This window comes from Sarcophilus harrisii, chromosome 2, assembly GCF_902635505.1.
Source record: "Sarcophilus harrisii chromosome 2, mSarHar1.11, whole genome shotgun sequence".
Lineage (NCBI taxonomy): Eukaryota > Metazoa > Chordata > Mammalia > Dasyuromorphia > Dasyuridae > Sarcophilus > Sarcophilus harrisii.
Genome location: NC_045427.1, coordinates 397152920 through 397174273, shown reverse-complemented (window position 1 = coordinate 397174273; position 21354 = coordinate 397152920). Strand labels below are relative to the sequence as shown.

The 21354-nt window shown below is 34.6% G+C and overlaps 2 protein-coding genes across 3 annotated transcripts; one reads left to right on the top strand and one right to left on the bottom strand.

Annotated features, from left to right (window-relative positions):
* Window positions 1-78: 78 nt before the first annotated feature.
* NUDCD2 (NudC domain containing 2) lies at window positions 79-8227 on the top strand. Its single transcript, XM_003756796.4, has 4 exons — window positions 79-468; window positions 3668-3716; window positions 3907-4058; window positions 5776-8227. Exons 1-4 carry the CDS (start codon window positions 280-282, stop codon window positions 5857-5859), a joined length of 474 nt encoding a protein of 157 aa, XP_003756844.1. The 5' UTR covers window positions 79-279; the 3' UTR covers window positions 5860-8227.
* CCNG1 (cyclin G1) lies at window positions 7531-15103 on the bottom strand. 2 transcript variants are annotated; one of them, XM_023506075.2, is made up of 7 exons: window positions 14846-15103; window positions 13738-14001; window positions 11403-11656; window positions 10722-10800; window positions 10547-10645; window positions 10182-10376; window positions 7531-8912 (listed from the first exon to the last, which is right to left on the bottom strand). In XM_023506075.2, the coding sequence occupies exons 2-6, from the start codon at window positions 13999-14001 to the stop codon at window positions 10185-10187; spliced, it is 888 nt and encodes a 295-aa protein (XP_023361843.1). In that variant the 5' UTR covers window positions 14846-15103; the 3' UTR covers window positions 7531-8912; window positions 10182-10184. The 2 variants fall into 2 exon arrangements, with proteins under 2 accessions (XP_023361843.1, XP_012407720.1); XM_012552266.3 differs by having other exon boundaries at window positions 7531-8915; window positions 14846-15101.
* Between the last annotated feature and the right edge of the window lie 6251 nt (window positions 15104-21354).

The window sequence follows — 21354 nt, the reverse complement described above, 5'->3', positions numbered from 1 at the left end:
TCCTAATATTTCCCTTATTTGTTTTTTTTTTGTTTGTTTGTTTGTTTTTTTTTTGTGCAAATGTCCCTCGTTGATCTCTTCTGAATTTCAGCTTTCACTTCTAGCTCTGACTTTTACTATGATGTTCGCCGAGGGGAAAAAAACTCTGATTTCCGTTCGAATTTCACTGAGCTTTGCGCGTGCGCCATGACCTATCTGCAGGGGGTGCAGAAACGCTTCTGCGCCTGCGCCCAGGATTCTTAGTTGGCACTGAGAGAATCGCTGGGACCCGAGGGAAGCATGTCTGCCCCATTTGAGGAGAGAAGTGGGGTGGTGCCTTGTGGGACGCCCTGGGGCCAATGGTACCAAACCCTAGAGGAAGTATTTATCGAAGTCCAGGTACCACCGGGCACTCGTGCTCAGGAAATCCAGTGCGGCCTGCAGAGTCGCCATGTGGAGCTAGCTGTGCGGGGCCAGGAGATTCTTAAGGTAGGGGCGGCCCTTCACTCATACATACCATGGGATCCAGCCTCCAGGGCCCGACCCCTTGTGTCGGAGCTAAACCGCGCCTTGGGTGCCCGTTCCTTTCCTGGGGACTACTCCGTAACATTTCATTCCCTTGGCCTTCAGGGTTAAGGGCAGCATTTCCAAAAGAAACTTCCCTCTAGCCCTTTTATTATTGTTATTATTCCGCATGCTAGTGGCTTGATTTAGCCCTCTATCCTTTTCAGAGAGGGTGATTTAGGCCTAGGAAAGAGATCGCTCCTTTTCTGGTAGACCTCGTTGGACTCTCTGAAACAAAGCTGTCAGATGCTCCGAGTTACCATGGGAACGTTTAGATGATGACTTGGAAGAATCTTATGAATTCCTCACTTCTTTGTTCTAGAAAGTTCAAGTTCACTTCAGTCGGTACTACAGACTGATAGGAGTTAAGAAGATTTGTTCTGGAGAAAACGTGCCACACTTAGGACAAATATCATAATGTCTAGAGCAGAAGGGAATCTCACAGAAATCGTTTAGTCCGATGCCTACATTTTACAGATGAGAAAACTGAGACTAAGAAAATCCTCCGACTTGTCCCAAGTCATACAGATATTATCATAGGATCATAGATTTAGAACTGAAAGGGACTTAAGTCATTTAATTTAATTCTCTTATTTTACAGAAAAAGAAACTAAGGTCAAGTGACATGCCCAATGCTAGTGACATGCCCAATTGCCAATAGGCAATATGTGGCAGCACCAGGATTCAAACTTGAGTCCTCTGACACCTCTGACTGCTCTTTCTGCTGTATTATGCTAAGTCCTTTAAATAATAAATTATAGGTAGTTTAAAATACTATTTTTTTTTTGAAATAATATCCATATGTATCAAATGCTCATCTGCAGGCCTCTTTATCATCCACCTCTCTTCTCATATTTAAAGATGTATTCCTGGGCCCTCCAGATGGAAAGTATCAAACAGCAGGGATCCAGATTACAATGTAATTGGGAAATATTTAACAAAAATAAACAAAAATGCAGTAAAACACAGATATATATGAGGTATTCTAAATTAATATGTAGCCAGAAAGGATTCTGTTGTACCATTTCTTGACAGAGCTGAGATTTCTGTTTGAGTTTGATACCACTTCCTTGATCCTATCAGTTCCTTGGTTTTAACTATGATCCAAATAAAAATGACTCAAATCTTTATACTTAGTTCTTCAGTTTCACATTTGCCAGCTGTTTGCTTCTCTCCCCAAACACCTCCTCTAAATGTACTTTTTCTGTGAAGAGTACCATTAAACTTATGATTTAGAATTAAAGTCTATTCAATATTATATCTCTATACCCTTTCTTTTATTAGCTGGAAAGGGACTTCATAGGACACAAGACAATGGACTTTTTCCCCTTGAAAAATAGTACTTTTATTTAATCTATATGGTGAAGTTAAATTTCTTCCTCTGCCTGGATGTTTAAGATAAATTAAGATTAGTATCTTATCAGGACTTACTCTCTTGGATATTTAATGTATATTGAATTCAATTTCCCAAGCTGTTTTTTTTTTTTTTTTTAATGCAGTAGGACCTTGAGTACTACAAAATAAATACATTGAATTATAACAAAATTATATGGCAATTTCAGCCCTTTATGGATTCATATGGCTTCTAAAAAAAAGAGTCCTTTTTTAAAACCTTAGGAAATTTTGGCTTCTTTATAAATGTCTTCCCAGATAAGAAGGCTCTTACTTGTCTAAAAGTTATGTTTTTTGGTCTAGCAAGTAGCTGTTTTAAAAGGGGGAGAGGGAAGTTGGTAAGTGTTCTTTTAGAAACATATTTAATTTTATATCAAATTTTTTTTTTTTACAAATCTCCTAACTAGACATATCTCTTTAATAACCATTCTAATTATAGCTTTCCCAACAGACAACTGTTTATTAGTAAAGTTATTTTAGGAAAGGGAGCTGTGAACCTTGAGGCATACATTCACTTGTGTCTTAGTGAGAGTGGTTTTCTGGATTGAGTATAAGGCCCCATGTTCATCTCTTAAAAATTATTCAAACACTAGTTTCATAGAATTTTTAAAAATAATTATTTCAATTGTGGAAATATGTATAGAAGAATTGCACATATGTTGGATTACTTGCCCTTTAGGGGAGGAAAGGAGGAAGAAAAAAATTTGAAATACAAGGTTTTGTAAGAGTGAATATTGAAAATATATGCATATGTTTTGAAAATCAAAACCTGTAAAAATAATTATCTCTTTTTAAAGTGTTATCAAGTGTTTATAAACTCTATACAGTGTTATAAGCTTATTTTTTATAAAGTCTTACTAATTTTATGACTTTGCTCAAGAAGTGATCTGAAGTGTCCACCCATTTGTTGAAAAATAGAATATCTTAGTTTTATAATTAGGGAGATTTTTTAATTGGTCAAGTTTTACTTAGTTTCATCTATCTTATGTCAGGCATGATTTTTAAAAAATTCAGTAAATTTTAAGGAAATTTTTCTTATAGCCTCTCCTATATATAAAAATTAAACTACTAAAAATTTGATGTTTTTTTTTTTTTTAAAGGACCTATACTCCAGTTAATCTGTGGATATTTTTTTCAATGACACAAATCAATCCTGTTGAGGATGTTCCTTAACCTCCTGTATCAGCTGTATCATAGTAGAAATATACTTAATCTGTCCCAATGGCTTATACCTGTCAGTATGAGTCAATATTAGTCTAATAAAGCAGTGTTTGGAGTTTTTTTATTTTGGTTTTTATTTTGTCATTTCCTTGGTATAAGAGTCGCCTAATAAATTCCCTTTGCCAATGCAAATCTGAAACTGTTTTGAAACTTACTCAAGAATTTACTGGGACACCCAAGACATTAAGTGACTCATCCAAGTTAAGGTAACCAGAATATGAAATAGATCTTGAACTCAGATCTTCCTCACTTTAAGGCTATCTCACTATCCATTATACTATTTTACCTCTCTGTGACAATATGGAAATATTGAAAAGTGATGATGTGGTTGGATGTATAGGTATATGTGTGTGTGTATGTATATATATATATATATATATATATATATATATATATACATACACACACACACATATACAAATATTAATAAAACATTAAACTTTTAAAACTGATTTTATATATTCATTAAATTGCAACATTTTGGGGCAATCTTGCAAATTTCTCTTTTCAGGGCAAACTCTTTGATTCTACAATAGCTGATGAGGGAACGTGGACATTAGGTAAGGATATTTGCTACATTTGAAAATTCAATTTGACATATTTTGTCATATAGTTTCTGTATCAGAGGCCTCCCAATTCCCTTTAAGCTATGTTATTTTGTCATTGCATCTTTAAAAACATTAATAAAGATTTTGAAAAACCAAATCCAAAGATAAATTATAACTTCATAATTTGTAATTTTTCTCTTAGAGGACAGAAAAATGGTTCGAATAGTTCTTACCAAGACAAAGAGAGACGCAGCAAATTGTTGGACCTCTCTTTTAGAAACTGAATATGCAGCTGATCCTTGGGTACAGGACCAAATGCAAAGGAAACTTACCCTAGAGAGATTTCAAAAAGAAGTAAGTCACGTGAATTTGTGAATTCCTGTATTCAGCATGTGATAAAAATTCACATAACAGTTATTACTATACACACTAAGGCTTAATAGGAAGTCTTTGCAAAACCTAGTGCTTTATTCACTTTAGAAGTGCTCATGCATATAGTATTCAGTAACCTCTCTTATGAAGTTTACTTAGTCCAAATATGTCATTCAGCTAGGTTTTGAAGTGATTATCAACTGATCTCATATCATTCTTTTTCTCCTAGGGTTCAGTACCAGGCCCCTAATATTAATTTTTCTCTATCCCAGTTCTTGTCCAAATACTTGAGGACTTCAGTTTATATATTGATGTCTCTTCAGTAATCCTTTTTTACCCATCAGCTTCATTTCCTATGATCTGTACTTCATTCCACTGCAGCCACACAGATACCCTTGATCTTTTTACCTTCTCAATTCAGTTTCTCCTTCATCACTTCTTGTTTTTAGTTATCTTGGTACCTCACCTTTGCTAAACATCTGAGTACTCACTGAAACTCCACCTTTCTGTTGTTGCAGGTTATTCTCCAGTTTTGATCTCACTTCCACCTCACAGAAATCTTTTAACTGGTTCAACTTTTCACCCTCTTCAATCATTGGTTCCTTGGCTCTGCTGTCTTGTAAATGTACCTTTCTTTTTAAACTCCAATCTTATGTCCCTTCCCCCAATTACTTTAAATATAATTTGTATCTATTTCTTTTGTGTGTATATTTTGTATCTATTTTATATATACAGGTGGTTTAATTTGCTGAACTTTTTATATATTTATATCTCCTGAGCCTAGCACAGCCATCTTAGGGTCTGAATGCATAAGAAATGCTTGTCGATCATATTTACATGTGCTCAGATCCTCTGTCCTTTAAAATCCTTCAGTTGATATCATGGTACTTGCAAGCTGACCTTTGTTTCTATTCTTTCACTCTAATGTCTAAATTCATTGTTTACATAGTTGGACAAGGACTTCCATTTCTATATCCTCAATCAAAAGGTCTCTTTAAGGTCATCATCAGTCAAGTCTTTATTGCTAAATCCAAGGGTTTCTGGAGATTCTTTCTGGGTGTTTGACATTGTTCTTTTTCGTTTGGTAATTATCAGACCATTCCTTTTCAGTTTCATTTCCAAGAGGCACTAACTTCTGTGCATAAACTCTGTAGATCTGTCTTGAGGTTTTTCTCAATGCAGGCAACTATCAAATCTATGGCTCACTTTTCAACTCTCTCTAGCTCAAAAGTATTTCAGTGGTTTTCTATTACCTTTAGAACAAAAGTTTGGCACTTAAAATCCCTTGTTTTTGCTTAACTAGTCTTTCCAGGTTAACTACATATACCCTGCTTCCAACCAAACTTGCTTACATTTATCATTTGCCCCTTCCTGCCTCCATGTCATTCCTCTATGCTTCCAACAAGCTCCCTTCATTTCCTTCTTGGAATCACTAAGGATTCCTTTCTAAGTTCTGGTAGAATACCACCCCTTTTAAGATTCCTTTTCTGTTGCCTCCACTGAAACAACTTTATATGCATTTTGCATTTTAATGCGTACTATTATATCCAGGCAGTAAAATTTTAAGTGCCTTGAGGGCAGGGACTGACTCACTGTTATATTCTCTAATCCAGAGCAGTGTCTCTGACTCATTCTTCAAATTATTTTTATTATATATAAACCTTATATAAAAGATGTAAATTTATTTATTTCCTTTCAGAACCCTGGTTTTGACTTCAGTGGAGCAGAAATCTCCGGAAACTACAGTAAAGGTGGACCAGATTTCTCTAGTCTTGAAAAATAAAAACTGCCATTTTTAACTATGTTCCATGGAGCCTAGGAAGATGTTGCCAATGAAAAAAGGATTGGATTATGTGATAGAAGAAAATTTCACTTGCCTTTACAACTGAATGAGAATTGTAAAAAAACAAAACATTTAAATAGGACTTCAAAGAATACATTCAAAATGTAGTTTTCATAGAAACATTCTGAATCTCAATGGAAACTTTTCTGGAGAAATGGTCTTTTTTTTGGACTTATTTTGCTCTGCAGGACATTTTAAAAACAGGTCTTGAACTCTTAAGCAGTGGGCCATAATCATGTGAAACTCAAGTGTGCCTTCAGGGGAAATTTTAAGTTTTTTTTTTTTTTTTAAACTGTAATTCAGAATAACTGTCAATAAAGCTTTCTAATTTCATTGTAGATTTTACTCACCAATTTTAGAGTACCAAAGGGAAATAACTTGCCTTAGTGAAACAGTCCAACAATGATGGAAAAATAAAGGATGATTCTTAAACTGGCATAATAGTCCTATGAAACCTAGTTCTCTTTTGGTTTCAGTTAAATTAAATGCCTTATATTACTGAACTCTTTTTTTATGGTCATGAGGGAAATGGGATTAGAATAAAATAAAAACAAAAATGTAAACAAAGGATCTTTCTCATAAACCTAAATTTAACCCATTTAAAAAAAATCTTAGCAATGATTAATTCCCCCTGAATTGTCACAGTAATCCACTAAAAGGCTTATTGAAGTGAGATACCCTATGTAAGCAAAGAATATAATTTTATTATTTCTTCAATAGTCACTATGTAACAAATGGATTGCTGATATTTCTTCTAGTAAAACTAATATCAAGTATTTGGATGTAACTGATTATTTGGAAAATAAAAAAATCAACAGAAGCCAAGGATAGTTTCCAATCCTTCAAGCTGCCAATCTGTACATGCTCAGTAAGCAGGACTGAGACCTAATCTAATTTTTACTAGTTATTTACTAATGATCTACAGTGATCTTCTTGGCAGGGAATAAATTAAGTGTCCAATGTAGAAATCCAAATTTCATATTCTCTAGGACTTATTTTACCCAAGCAAGTTATATACACAAAGAAAGGTAGATAACCTAGCAAGTTTCTTTTGTAATCATAAAAGATTTTATACATTTGATTTCCCCCCCAAAGATCCAATAACCTCCATTGGATTGCTAAAACATTCATGACACAAAAAAGATTAAGAATTCCTTACTCCATTGTGGAGTTAGGATACACGTTTTTACTCTTTGTTATAAGGACTCTAAGGGTTGTCACATACTTTTACTTCCTATCTCCACAGATCAGAAGTATGAACATTTAAGTGGAAATTATAGAATGAAAAATTTTATCTTGTAAGAAAATAAAGCTGCCTAAAGGTAAAATAGGCTATTTCATTTTGGGTAACCTTTTCTAAAGGTCCTTCTAAACAGGGCATATATAAAAAGAGTCTTCAAAAATATAAGTTGGATTAGATTTCTAAGGTACTTTAAAAATTTCATTGTGAATTACTTACCTGTAGTCACATAGTCTCACAGAGCTTAGAATAACAGTCAAGATTTTCTAACCCTCAGGTCTATGTCGGGTAGCTTTATTTTGTTCGTTAGTATATACCTAATTGGCAATTTGGAGATAATTTTAACTATATACCACACATTCCAGACAATGCATTTCAATAGTTTTATTGAAAGGTCATTTTCTTAGTACCAGAACATAATGGTACTTTGTTAGGTTACTTCAGCCAACTTTAGTTTGCATTGATGAATTAGAAAGGAAATTCTTCAATGAATCATGTGTTTAGGAGTAACTGAAGAGTGCATCTGCAAAATGCTTTACAAAACGAAGCATAAGACATGAGACATACTGTGTGTTTCTTTGGTTTCTTTTTAAAGGTCTCCCCCCCCCCTCCCCCAGTTTTGATTTTTCCACAACATGATGTCAAAGGGAAATTGGAACTAGTTAGAGCTATTGTGGAAGTTAAGTTATATATTGCACTGATTATATGCTTTCCCAACCCTATATATATATATGTTAATTTAGTTTCATTAACCTACAACTAGCCTTAAATGCTCCAACTACCACATAATTTGTCTATTAAATTGCTACTTATTTGAATCTGGATAGACAACTCACTTTAGTCTAAGTTGAACTGTTACAGGAGCATTATAACTATAGCATACCCCTTATGTATTGCTTCTAAAAACAAAGCTCTATACTAACAATTCAGTTTTATACCAACAATAATCCTTATTTAAAAGTTCTGGAGTGTTAGTGTTAGCATACATTGCTTTAGAAGGGCTCAGCTGAGGTTTCAGATTGGTAGACTGAGTTGCTTTTATACTAAATTTTTTTTCCTTAGGGGCTAGATATTTAGATAAAAATCATTCTGTATAAAACTTTGTATATCATATCACTTGTTCCGTAGGATAATGTTGAAGATCATTTAAAATTTAACATATCAGTCTACAACTGTATTAGAATTTTATAAATCAAATTTAAATATGCCAAACAAAAATAAATCTTTAGAAATATTGGATTATCTAGTTGTATAAGGCTTTAACAACGTTGTTTATACTGCCTCAAAGACTAGTAACCCTGACTATACTAAAGTGCATCATATTTTTCTGAAGTTGATCTGTTTTGATGTGAACTTGTATCACAATTCAAATAACCTCAATCATACCTTGCCATCAATACTACCTATAATCAATATAATGATCCAGATACTACTAGATTGGATCAATATTAACTTTCAATTCACAGTATAGTCTCCCACCCTTATTCTAACATTAAGTTTTCACATTTGAGTTTTAGTTTTTATAAACATGCTTCAAAGAAGATCATAATTTAGTCCTGAACACATTTCCAACTGCAGAACACATAATCAATTTCCAACTATAGCCCGTTTTCTCTTCAAGTCTGAAAACATCAATGCCAACCTAGTTGCTATGTTTCAGGCTTCACAGCTTAAATCCATTCTAATACTGGAGTCCACAATTCTGATGTGAAGTGAGCCTTCAAAATAGCCGAATTTCTTCACCATGAGAATCCTACTGAGATAAAGGAAATAAGTTATTAAAAGCCTACAAAAATACAAGCCTTATAAGTTTTAAATGACCTGTTCACGTGAAAACTTTAAGAACTAATGATGGAATGAATTTTTTTTTATTTTTGGAAAAAAGTTTTCTATTCCTAACATCATAAAATTTAAGGATATATAAGATTACTTTTTATTTAAAAAAAATTAGGAATAGGTAGTATATGTATATATTCTATGTGCGCAGAATTATTATCTGACAATCTGAATTATACATCATAGGTTGTTTTTTTTTTTGGTGATATTTGAAACATATTCCCAATTATATAGGGGTTTAATGAAACTCAAAGCACAGAAACAAATTCACTTTTAATTTTTTTAACCACAAATTAAAAAAAAAAAAAAACCTTTGATGGGAATGAAAGGGAAAGTGGTATTATAGGAGATAAAAATCCAAAAATCTAATCTGATAACATATCTTTTTTCTTCCACTAAGAAATATCATTTAAAGATTAGTATATAAAGCAATTAAGATCTGTAAACTATATTCACAGATGCATTTGCCTTAAGCTTGTGACCCTCAAAAAAGTTCATCATTCTAAGCTTCTGGTTGATAAAGTAGATACACTCAGGGGTATATGAAAAACTTTCAGAAGGGCATTCAATCCAGAGCTTTAAATTACATGACAGTTAACGCACATATAGATAGAAAAATTAACAACCTACTGCTCTGACATGTTTTACAGCAAACATTTTAGTAATTTCCATTTTCAAATATACAAACTATTTTGATGGCAATTACAATTTATTGTGGTTTTGTTCATGTTTAGGATTAAAGTTTTTTTTTTTAAAAGGACTGTATTTTCTTAAATTTGTCATTTGTATAAAATGCTGAGGGACTATGAAGAAAACAATGCTATCCTTATATGCCTTATCCTACTGATCCTATGTTTAAATGCTAAGTCTTAGGTACATCAACAATATAGGGGGAAAAAAAAACCAACACAAAAATCCAAAGTAAATTTCTATATAGTATTATCAATAATATATAAAAAACCCAACCCAAATATGGTAGTATCTTGCACATAGTAGACATTCCAATCACTGATATCTTTTAAAGGAAATCAACGTCCCTTTAGCTTTCTTAAATCTAATTTCACTTATTAAGTTAATCAAATGGCATATGAAAACTTAATTCAACAAGAACTAGCATTTAGCTCCTAAGTGAAAGAAAATTTATATAATATATTCTTATTTCAAAAATAATTTAGAAGCAAATTACCTATTAAGACCCCGTTTCAGGGATTGTTGGAAGATGAGCGATTTTGTAATAACTATGCTTCAACTGCCGTGCAGTACGCCCAGACACAATCCACTTCAACTTCTGAACATTTGGTTTAGAACACTTGTTTGATGAGTATTCAGTTAGGCACTTTGCTACAAGTTCCTGCCAGAAGGTCAGATCTCTGCCATTTATCTGCATAAAAACATTTTAAACTATTGCTGAAATATTATGTATTTTCCTTATCCAAAAAAAAAAAAATCTATTCAATATATATTAAATATGTAACATTCCTTTTGCTTTAAGCAACATATTAACAAATGGGCAGCTGTTTTAGGAATTTAAGCAAGTGACAAAAAACATACCTTGGAATGTTTCTGAAGACATTCTACTCCTTCTGTTAATTCTATAAATTTCTGTGCTTGAATCTCCAGTGCAATTATAGATAAGGCCAATACAGATGGCTAAAGATAAAATTTATAATAAATGTTACATGTAAAAACAGGTTTACATCAATAGATTTAATCTTAAAGTATTTACCTTTGCTTTAGAAAACATAATCCTACAGTGGCATGCCTTAAGCTGAGCTTCCAGTCTTTCAAAACTCAGATTCTTTCTCCTTTAAAAGAAGAAATAAAGTAAAATGATTTGTACAAAACTATCAAATCAAAAAACTATCAACTATTAATCACAGAAAGAAAATGAACTTTAACTGAACCTTACTTCCTTTAAAAATATAATTCTAGTGACTTTTCAGAATGTGTTCAAATCAAAATAAATAATTTCAATTATTAATGCCTAACATTAGTCAAGTGACTTTCATGGAACAGAAACCCAAATTATCTTTTTAACTTTTAAAAAATACTGCAGGATTACGTGTCCACTGAAGTTCTTTTTTTTCTCTGATTTATAAAATATTCTAAGTTTGTAACTAATTGAAGCTGGAAAATTTTATGAAGTACAAACTCATTCTTGAGAAGGCCCCAAAAATTACCTAACAATTACTCATAGGAAAGCATTAACAACTATTTACATTTGAATTTTTTAAATGAATATCTAAGCTAATGAGGGAGAAGGTTAAAATAGCGATTTGTCAGATGTCTTTTAAATATTAAAATGCCTAAATGACTAAAAATTGTTTCATAATATTAATGAACAGTTAAGTGGAAATTCTACAATTGCATTTTGTATAACTCTACTTTTAAAATACAAGTGACATACCTTTCAAATGGTAAGTTTTCATGAATGAGTGAATAATAAAGTTGTAGAAACTGAAAGGCAGTAGTAGCTTTGACTTTCCAACACACCTTCTCTAATACAATCTTTTCCATTCTCATTAGATCAGAAACTGTGAATTTGTATTGGCTTATTCGGATCAAATCAGTGGCTAATGGGACATTTCTCTCTTCCTCTGTTGATTTCACAGCCAGATAGAAGCAACTTAATCCCACACACCCAAGATGTTTGGGCTGTACCTACAAAAATAAATATTGAGTCTCCATGATTTTCAAATCAAACGTATTTCAACATTTCTAAGAAACTTTCATTGTTAATTACCATCCTCATATATAAAAGACAAACTGGATTCAGCCTCTATGTGGCAAATATTTTGGGCAGTTTTTTTAAAACTAAGTAGATAAAAATGTCAACAGCTACATTCATATTTAACTGCCTTCATTCTTATCTCCTCTTTGGATTTTTTCATTGATTTGGCTAGAAAAAAAGGTATAATTTGTGACTGTGGAAAACAAATGACTTGCCCATTATGGACTATATAATCTACATGACTATGGCATCATTGGCATGTATGAACGAAATTAACAAGTCAAGGAAGCATTTTACAGCTTCTAATCACCGAAATTTTTTCCCCTATATCCCCACAAGTTTTTTATAAAAATATATTTCCTGGTCAACCTAAAAATATTTTAAGTATGACAATACTTTATTAATAAATTAATAATTATTTAATAAAAATTAAATGATTACTTACTAATTAATAAAATAGTTGGGCCACAATTTCCAAGTTTTGTCTTTCCTAAAGAATTATATTTTTACATGTGACAAAAGTGGCACCCATTCTTTGCATTTGGTTCTCAAATCAATCTAGCTAGTTTTTATTTTCTACAATGTATTTTTTAATCATTTAGATTACAAAGTATATTCTTCAACTTACCCAATTATGAAGTTTGTGATACAACAAACATAACATAGTAATACTTATGAACAAGAGAAAACATAGTTGCAGTTCCCTTTCTCACCTCTGCCAGGTGAAATCTGATCTATTTTTCAAAGCCTAAGTGATCACTCAAACTAGATTTGATTGCTCCTTCTTCTGGAATCCTTGTGGCAATTATTTTGTTTCTCTCTTCTGGCACTTTCTCCTCAGTCTTATTATTTGTGAGTTTCACTTATTTCTGCACACTGGATAAACTTATTAAAACTCTTGTTCAGCTTTGTATCTTTTGTAATTTTTGGCAATTTCTTGAATGATGTGATGAATATGATGACACTCTTTTAAAAATGCATTTGGGGAAAGTAGGTGGTGCAGTGGATAGAGCACCAGCACCTAAGTCAGGAGGACCTGAGTTCAAATCTTACCTGAGACCTGTCATACTTCCTAGCTTCCTGCCTCTGGACAAGTCACTTAATCCCAATTGCCTCAGCAATAAATAAATAAGCATTTAGGATTGTATTCTGAAAGTTAGCAATTATTTTCATTTTCTGGAGTAAACAGAAATTTCACAAAATATTTTTACTTATTTTATAGATAGGAAGAAGGCAACACATTGCATTAGAGAGTTGAGTTTTAGAAGATGGATTCAAATTCTATTACTGATTCTAGTTGTGGCATCAATTTTTACATCTGTAAAATAAGAGAATTTAACAAAATGATTCTTGAGTTTTTTCTCTATCTATGATCCAAAGAATCTACACAAGTCATCAAGGATAGGACCACCATACCTCAATGACTGAAAAGTCATAAGAAGAAAATCTTTGAAGGACTTCAGTGGAACCACCTGTAACACTTAATATTTATAGGTTACCTTGTAATTCTTATTTTCAATCTATCCTTCAAAATATTTATAATTTAATAACAATGTTTAAAATGAAAAGTCAAATACCCATTAGCTCAACCTAATCAAATTCTACTGAAATTCAGAAATATTATTCAGAAAATTCCAAAGTTAACATTAAAGTTCTAAGTTATTATCCAAATGTATAGTATTAATTAAAGATCACCTTTAAAGTTTTTGTAAATATTAGTGAACAGTATAATAGTGCTTCAAAAAAAAAAAATCAAACTTATAAAGTTTACTCTGAATAGATTTTACATTATGTACATGTGTGTAACTAACATGTCCATTTTCCCAATGGAATGTAACCTACTTAAATGCAGAGGCTGTTTTGTCTTTGTCTTTATTCCCAGTCTGACTCAGCACCAACAGATACTTAAAAAATATTAGTTAAATGGATCGTGGCTATAAACAAACCCAAAGTAAAACAATTTAATCTCAGATCCCCAAATCAAGTAGCATTGAGAGGCTTTAAAACATACCTTCATTTTGGATAGAAATCTGTCCAGTAAATTCACAGCTAGAGAAAAGGTCTCTGTGTCAAAACCAAAGAACTGAGTTAGGCTAAGAAGGTCTTTCACTTCAAAGTCTCTCAGTCTTGCAGTCATCCGAAGGCCATTATCATGAGCAGATTCAATTAGTCTCAAGCCACAGACCTTTGGCTGACATCTGGACTCCTGTTCCAACAGAACATTCAGCTGGTGCAGCAATTTCTGAGCTTCAGTTGTTACTAGTGCCTCTATCATCTATATATAGTGCAAGATCGAGAAAGAAGGAGTAAGACAACTCAGAAAGGGAGAATGGGGGCTGGGTAGCTCTTTCCTAGGTATCGCTATAGATCTGGTCTTAATGTTCAAGATCTGACAACTGGGAAACCTTCAAAACTTTTCAAATCAACTTCCTTTTATTCCTCATAAGTCACCACCCATTATATTACAGCCACTGGGGGCGGAGTTTGACACGTGTGTTGGGTGGGAACCGCCTCCACTTCCACCTGGCAGTGACATGTCTAGGCTAGTGCTTCCCGGGGGTGGAGGAAGAGAGAACAGCGAAGTGGCTCAGGGCCCCAAGGGAAGAGGAAGGGTCAGGGGGCTGGGAAAAGAAAGAAAAGAAACTGAGAGTGGAGCGGGATGAGGAATAGAGACAGTAGACCGAGATCTGAGAAGAAATGGAGCTTTGGCGAAGACAGAAAGGGAACTTTGGCGGAAAAGACAGAAGCTTAGTGGAGAGACAGGGTTGAGGAGTAGACATAAGTATGTTTGGAGGGGGGGAGGGGAAGCAAAAACAAAGACAGAACGGGGAGAGAAAGAAAAAAACTGACCAGAGACTTACAGGTGTGAATGGAACTAAGGACTTAGAGGGAAGAGGACCGGAACTGGGTATCGGGGGAGGGAATGGGCGGCGCTGCATCTGTTCAACCTCTCAAATTCAGAAGTTCCCCCCCACCACCACCACCTATGGTGTCAAACCCTCCCACTAGGGCCCACCCTGCGTCCTCCAGCCTGTCTCACTCCACCTCAACAATTCCAAAAATCTTTCAACTGCTCCAACCGCTCGCTGCCAACGACCTGGGCCTCCCCGACACCTCACCTTGAGCTTCTCGCGGCAGCTCTTCTTCTGTAACAGGCCTCCCCCCCGGGGCCTGTCCTCTCCTCACCCTGAAAAATTAGTCCAAAAGTCCCGGAAGACGTGGGAACTATATGGGGGAGAGGAGAGGGGCCCCGGGGGGAGATGCTGGAGGGGGCTTCTGGGGCAGCAGCTCCAGCGAGCTGAGAATGATGCCAGTCCCAGGCCGCGGAGCGCTGAGGCAGCTGCTCAGGGCCGGTCCAGCAATATACGGGAGGGCGGGTCTTTTGGGGGGGAAGGGCCTCTAAATCTTAGCGCTGATTGGCGTTCCTCGTCGGGATGAATGGTAAAGGTTGGGTCTCGACTAGATTAAGAGGAAAGCTAGGGCGAGGGGGCGGGAAGATGAAAAAGCCAACCAATCACAGTGCTGACTCCTTCAGCTTCGATTCAAGTTTCCTACTCGCTGAAACTTGTGCTCCGCCTTCCGAAAGCCACACAACCCCTAAGGACTGAATATGGAGAGAGGTGGAGCTAAGAGCCACACCCGCCAGCCCCTCCCCTCGATATGGTCCCAGGATTCTGCCCTGATTGGTTGACTCTAGTTCCAGAATTTACTGGAAGTTTCCTTTTAGGGAAAAACTTTAGTCCTGAGTTATTCTAATTCACTTGTTAAAAGGTTGATGATAGTAGTGGATGTTTTTACTTTTTATTCCACTCTTCCCCCGAGATGCAGTAACTTAACTCTTGACTTAATACTGTAAGGAAGGATCGTAATGAAAATGTGTAAGGAATGGATGCAAACATTTTTCAAATATGCTCCCTTCTCTTCTCTCATACTGCAACTGCTCTAGTGAAGGCCTTCTTTACCTCACACTTAAACTATTGCTATGGACAGCTAATGAGCCTGCCAGCCTTGACCTTTTCCCACTCCAATTCATTGTCCATTCAGTTACCAAAATGATTTTCCTAAAATTCATGTCTGATTATATCATCCCTTCACTCGAGAAAGTCCAGTGCTTCCCTCCTGCCTCCAGGAGCAAATATAAAAACTGCTTGGCGTTTAGTTCTTACTAACCTAGCCTCTTTTACCCTTTCTTTCTTTTTATACCTTCTTCCTGCATGTGCCCTTCATCCCCTTGCTATCCCAAGGACAGGACACTCAATCTTTCAGGTGAGCAAGACTTTCTATTTTGGAAAAAAGTTTGGGCATATTTTCCAGCTGTCCTCCATTCCTGGAATGCTTTACCTTGTTATCTACATTTTTTAAGCTTCCCAGTTCCTAGGCTTCCTTTAAGTGTCAACCAAAATCTCATGTTCTTCTGAAAGCCTTCCCAATCTTTCTTAAATCTAGTGATTCCCTTCTCCGAATTAATAAATATTCCTCCTCCTACTAACTAGTTTGTTGTTCAGTCAGTTTGGGCATGAGTCATGATCCCATTTGGGGTTTTCTTGGCAAATATACTGGAGTGGTCTGCCTTTTGCATCTTCAGCTCATATTACAGATGATGAAACTGAAATAAATAGGATTAAGTGATTTGCCTAGGGTCAAATAGTATGTGGGAACAGATATGAAGTCAGGAAGATGAGGTTTCCTCATTCTCTCCACTGCTCCCCCCTTAGCTGCCTAAAATTACTAAATACTACTACTACTACTACTAATTAGCAACCAACATATAGTTCTAACATTTACAATTACTGTATTATCTTATTTGACCCTTAAAATAATCTTGGGAGGTAGATGTTATTATCTCCATTTTACAGATAAGAAAATTGAGGCAAACAAAAGTTACAAATGACTTGCCTAGGTCTTACACCTAGGAAGTATTTGAGATCAATTTGAAATCAGATCTCTCTGATTCCAGGCATAGTACTCTATCTACTTTGCTATCTTACCTACAAAATATTTCCTATTTATTTATACATATAGCTTATTTGTACATATTTGTTTACTTTTTGTTTCTCTCATTAAATTGTGAGCTCCTTGAGGACAGGAGCTGATATTTGCCCCCTTTATATTTCCAGTACATATATATATATATATATATATATATATATATATGCTATTAATAAATATTTATTGACTGACTGATGGTCTGTTGGGTAGAAGAGTGACATACTCAGTGGCATTAAGAAAATGACACATACGTATGAGAATTATATAAAATAAATCCAAATAGATATTTTAGAATCCAGTTATGAAGGACTTTAAATGCTAAAGTGAGGAGTTAGAATTTGATCCTAAAGTCAGCATGAAAATTACTTAAAACATTTTTCCCTGAGGAGAGTGGCTGGATTCCTGTATTTTAGGAATAAAATTTATTTTTTTTATTTTCTCTCCTTTATCCCAACTCCCTCCCCTAGCAGCAAATAATCCAATATATGTTAAATTTGTGCAATTCTTCTATACATATTTCTTTTTAATTTTTTTCTTATAGCTTTTTATTTTTCAAAATACATGCATAGATAATTCTGCAACATTAGCTCTTGCAAAACCTTGTGTTCCAGTTTTTCCCTTTTTCCCATCCACTTTCCCTAGATGGCAAATAGTCCAATATATGTTAGACATGGTAGAAATATATGTTAAATCCAATATATGAATACATATTTATATAATTATCTTGCTGAACAAGAAAATCAAATCAAACCAGAAAAAAATGATGAAGAAAATAAAATGCAAGCAAACAACAACAAAAAGAGTGAGAATGCTATGTTGTGAACCACAATCAGTTCCCACAATCCTCTCTCTGAGTGTAGATGGCTCTTTTGATCACAAGACCATTGGAACTGGTCTGAATCATCACATTGGCGAAGAGAGCCACATACATCAGAATTGATCATTGTATAATATTGCTGTTGCCTTGTACAACGATCTCCTGGTTCTGCTGATTTCACTTAGCATCAGTTTATGCAAGTCTCTCCAGGTATCTCTGAAATCATTTTGTTTATCATTTCTTATAGATCAATAATCTTCCACAGCATTCATATACTATAACATATTCAACCATTCTCCAACAGATGGGTATCCACTCAGTTTTCAGTTTCTTGCCACTACAAAAAGGGCTGCCATGAACATTTTTGCACATGTGGGGTACCTTTCCCTCCTCTAAGATCTCTTTGGAATATATGCTCAATTTTATATATATTTCCACAATTATCATGTTGCATAAGAAAAATCAGATCAAAAAGAAAAAAGTGAGAAAGAAAACAAAATGCAAGCAAACAACAAAAAGTGAAAATACTATGTTGTGATCCACACTCAGTCGCTACAGTCCTCATTCTAGGTGCAGATGCCTCTCTTCATCACAAGACCATTGGAAGTGGCCTGAATCATCTCATTTTTAAAAAGAGCCAGATGCATCAGAATTGATCATCGTATAATCTTATTGTTGCCATATACAATGGTCTCTTGGTTCTACTCACTTCACTTAGCATCAGTTCATGTAAGTCTCTCCAGTCCTTTCGGAAATCATACTGCTGATTGTTTTTTATAGAACAATAATATTCCATAACATTTATATATCATAACGTATTCAGCCAATTTCCAACTGGATGGGCATCCACTCAGTTTGGGAATAAAATTTGCAGGCAAATGGGGGATAAAATGGAGAGGAAAGAGACAAAGCATGAGACAAATTTTGGAAGCTATATTGTAAGAATCCAGGAGACATGATCTGGGCCTAAACTAATATGGTAGCTATATGAGTAAAAATAAGAGGTAGAGTTAGAACCAATAAGATTTGGTAACCAATTGGATTTTTAGGAAAAAGTGAATAGTCAAAGATATTGAACTTGTAAAAACCTAGGTGACTTGAAGGAAGATGGTATTGTCAATAATAAGAAGTTTGGAGAAAATGGTATACTTTGAGAAATAGATAGTGTAGTGATAACTTAAATCCAGATTACAATCCTTCTGTGCCTATGTATTTTATGTGACTCATTCTTTTTCTCCCATTCTGAAAAGAAGTACTCTTAACCAGTCAGTGCCACAAAATGCAGAATTCACTCTTAGAACCCTTGATACAGCAACAAAGCGATAGAAGGGACAGTAGGGTAAATTTTTCCAGTAGCATCTGAATGAAGGAACTTCCATCAAGCTGGACAGTTACTATAAGGAGTGGTTGCTCTAATAGACAGACACCCAGATACAAGTATTAAAGTTGAAAACTTAACAGCAGAAGGAAGGAGCAGAAAGAGAATATTGAGAGGAATTATACTTGTATGGGAAACAAGCTTCTTGATTGGGTTAGTACCTAAGGGTGGTATATTATCTATATATCCTTTGGGCTAGAGACCCTGAGTTTCTAACACAGCTACCGTTTAAAGATTTTTGATTTAGAGTATTTATCTCCCAACACTCCCTTATCCCACCAATTGGTGGGACAGCTAAATGTTGTAGTAGATTGAGCACCAGCTCTGGAGTCAGGAGGACCAGAATAAACAGGAGGCATGCTTTCTTGATTTGATTTCTATATCATTCTTTGAGTCCATTGCCCTCCATTCATACTACCACCACCCTGATTCTGGTCTTGTAGGGCCTCCATTATTGCCTAATTTTTATTCCTCATTTAGTCTCTCCTCTTCTCCATTCTATCTTCATCATACCTGCAAATTCATATTTGGAAATCAGGTCTGATCCTGTTACCCTCTAAAAAAGCTTAAGTGGCTTTTTCTTGTCTCTGGGATAAAGCACAAACCTTTTTGTTCAGTATTTAAAGTCTTTCTTGTTCTTTTTCACCTCTCTCTCCATTCTTATTTCACATTATCTCTTCTCATGCACTTCAAGTCCTACCCATAGTGGTCTATTTGCTGTACCTGTGTATAATAGTCTATTTCTTACCTCTGTTTTTGCATGCTGTTTCCAGTATAAAATGCACTTTTTTCTCATCTCCAGCTTTTAAAATTCCCTAGTCCCCTTCACGGATTAATTTAAATGGCAAAAAAGAAGATTTTTCTGATTTTCCACTTGCTGATGCTCACTGACACTCTGCCATAATTATATGCTATTTATTTATCTTTGTATGTTTTATCTTGGTAAAATATAAACTCTTGAAAGCAGAATCTCTTTTTTGTTTTTGTATTCGTAATCCCTAGCACCTGCCAGTTTGTTGAGAAAAATAGAATTAAATAAAGTAGAGCATTAAATGTTTTTTTTAATATATTTCTTTTTTTTTTAAATTATAACTTCTTATTGACAGAACCCATGCGTGGGTAATTTTTTTACAACATTACAACTCACTTCTGTTCTGACATTTCCTTTCTTTCCTTCTTTCATCCCCTCCCCCAGATGGCAAGCAGTCCTATACATGTTAAATATGTCACAATATATCTAGGTACAATATATGTGTGTAGAACCAAACAGTTCTCTTGTTGCACAGGAAGAATTGGATTCAAAAGGTAAAAATAACCCGGGAAGAAAAACAAAAATGCAAACAGTTTACATTCATTTACCAGTGTTCTTTCTTTGGGTATAGCTGCTTCTGTCCATCATTGATCAATTGAAACTGAGTTAGATCTTTTTGTCGAAGAAATCCACTTCCTTCAGAATACATCCTCATACAGTATGAACATTAAATGTTTTGAAATGAAAAGAGAATCAAGAGGATCAGAAATTGAACTGCTTCTTATACTCCTGTAAAGTAGTTTATTTCTATATTTTATTTATACTTGATGCTTATATATTTAGTTGAAGTACTATTGGGTTTACAGGGGCTAGAGTACTATGTTACTTCCTGATGTGTACCCAATGAAGAATGTAGTTAGGACTTGATTCAGACTTGGGTTATCAGCTACTAATTAGGACAAATTAGACTTTTTTTCCTCATGTTCCTTAGCCCTTAAAATTCCCACATTGGTATCACAGCACATTTAGCAAATTTAATTATTACTTACAAGTTAAGAGGTCCTCACAAAAAGAAGAAACAAAAATAGGTATTCACTGTACAATATAAATTAGTTACGGGGCAATTAATTCATTCTGATGCAAACACAAGTAAAAGCTAAATATAAAGAACTCAACTGCACATTAAGAGGATTCAAAAACTTAAGAGGATTTAGCAACTATAACAATGTATATAAGTTTTACGTTGTTCAGAGAAGGTAATATTTAAATCTGCTAATTTGGTCTTATATTTTAAGTCTATATTGTCTAAACAGTCCATGGTGACATAGTTAGCCTTGAGCCAACCCTCTTGTTCATGGTCATCTTTTTTGATAGAAAAGCATCCCTTGCCCCAAGTCAGCTCCCGTAGCTAATACAACTACTTGCTTTTATCATAAATTTCAGCATCCTCATTCATTTCAACTCATAAGGTCATCCCTGGACAAGTCTGACTGAGAGTTCCTTTGTCATTTGCTTAAGAAGTGATACACAAAAGAAGCAATCCAAAACTAGCATTAGGGCCAGGATGAGTCTCAAGGGTCAGGTTTGCTAGAAACAGGAATTGCTATAGAGAAATTTCAGAGAAGGGAAATACCCCTCTACATAATTTTCATTCAGATACTTTAAGTAACTTATAGTTGTATTAGTGACCTCT

Bases quoted from the DNA above. Each gene is read 5' to 3' on its own strand.
- CCNG1 (XM_023506075.2), bottom strand. From the start codon at position 14,001: ATGATAGAGGCACTAGTAACAACTGAAGCTCAGAAATTGCTGCACCAG. The intron at 11,657-13,737 runs GTATGTTTTAAA...TTATTTTTGTAG, and splicing joins GATTTCTATCCAAAATGAAG to GTACAGCCCAAACATCTTGG. The intron at 10,801-11,402 runs GTATGTCACTTG...CTTCTTTTAAAG, and splicing joins GAAAACTTACCATTTGAAAG to GAGAAAGAATCTGAGTTTTG.
- NUDCD2 (XM_003756796.4), top strand. From the start codon at position 280: ATGTCTGCCCCATTTGAGGAGAGAAGTGGGGTGGTGCCTTGTGGGACG. The intron at 3,717-3,906 runs GTAAGGATATTT...TTTTTCTCTTAG, and splicing joins TGAGGGAACGTGGACATTAG to AGGACAGAAAAATGGTTCGA. The intron at 4,059-5,775 runs GTAAGTCACGTG...ATTTCCTTTCAG, and splicing joins TAGAGAGATTTCAAAAAGAA to AACCCTGGTTTTGACTTCAG.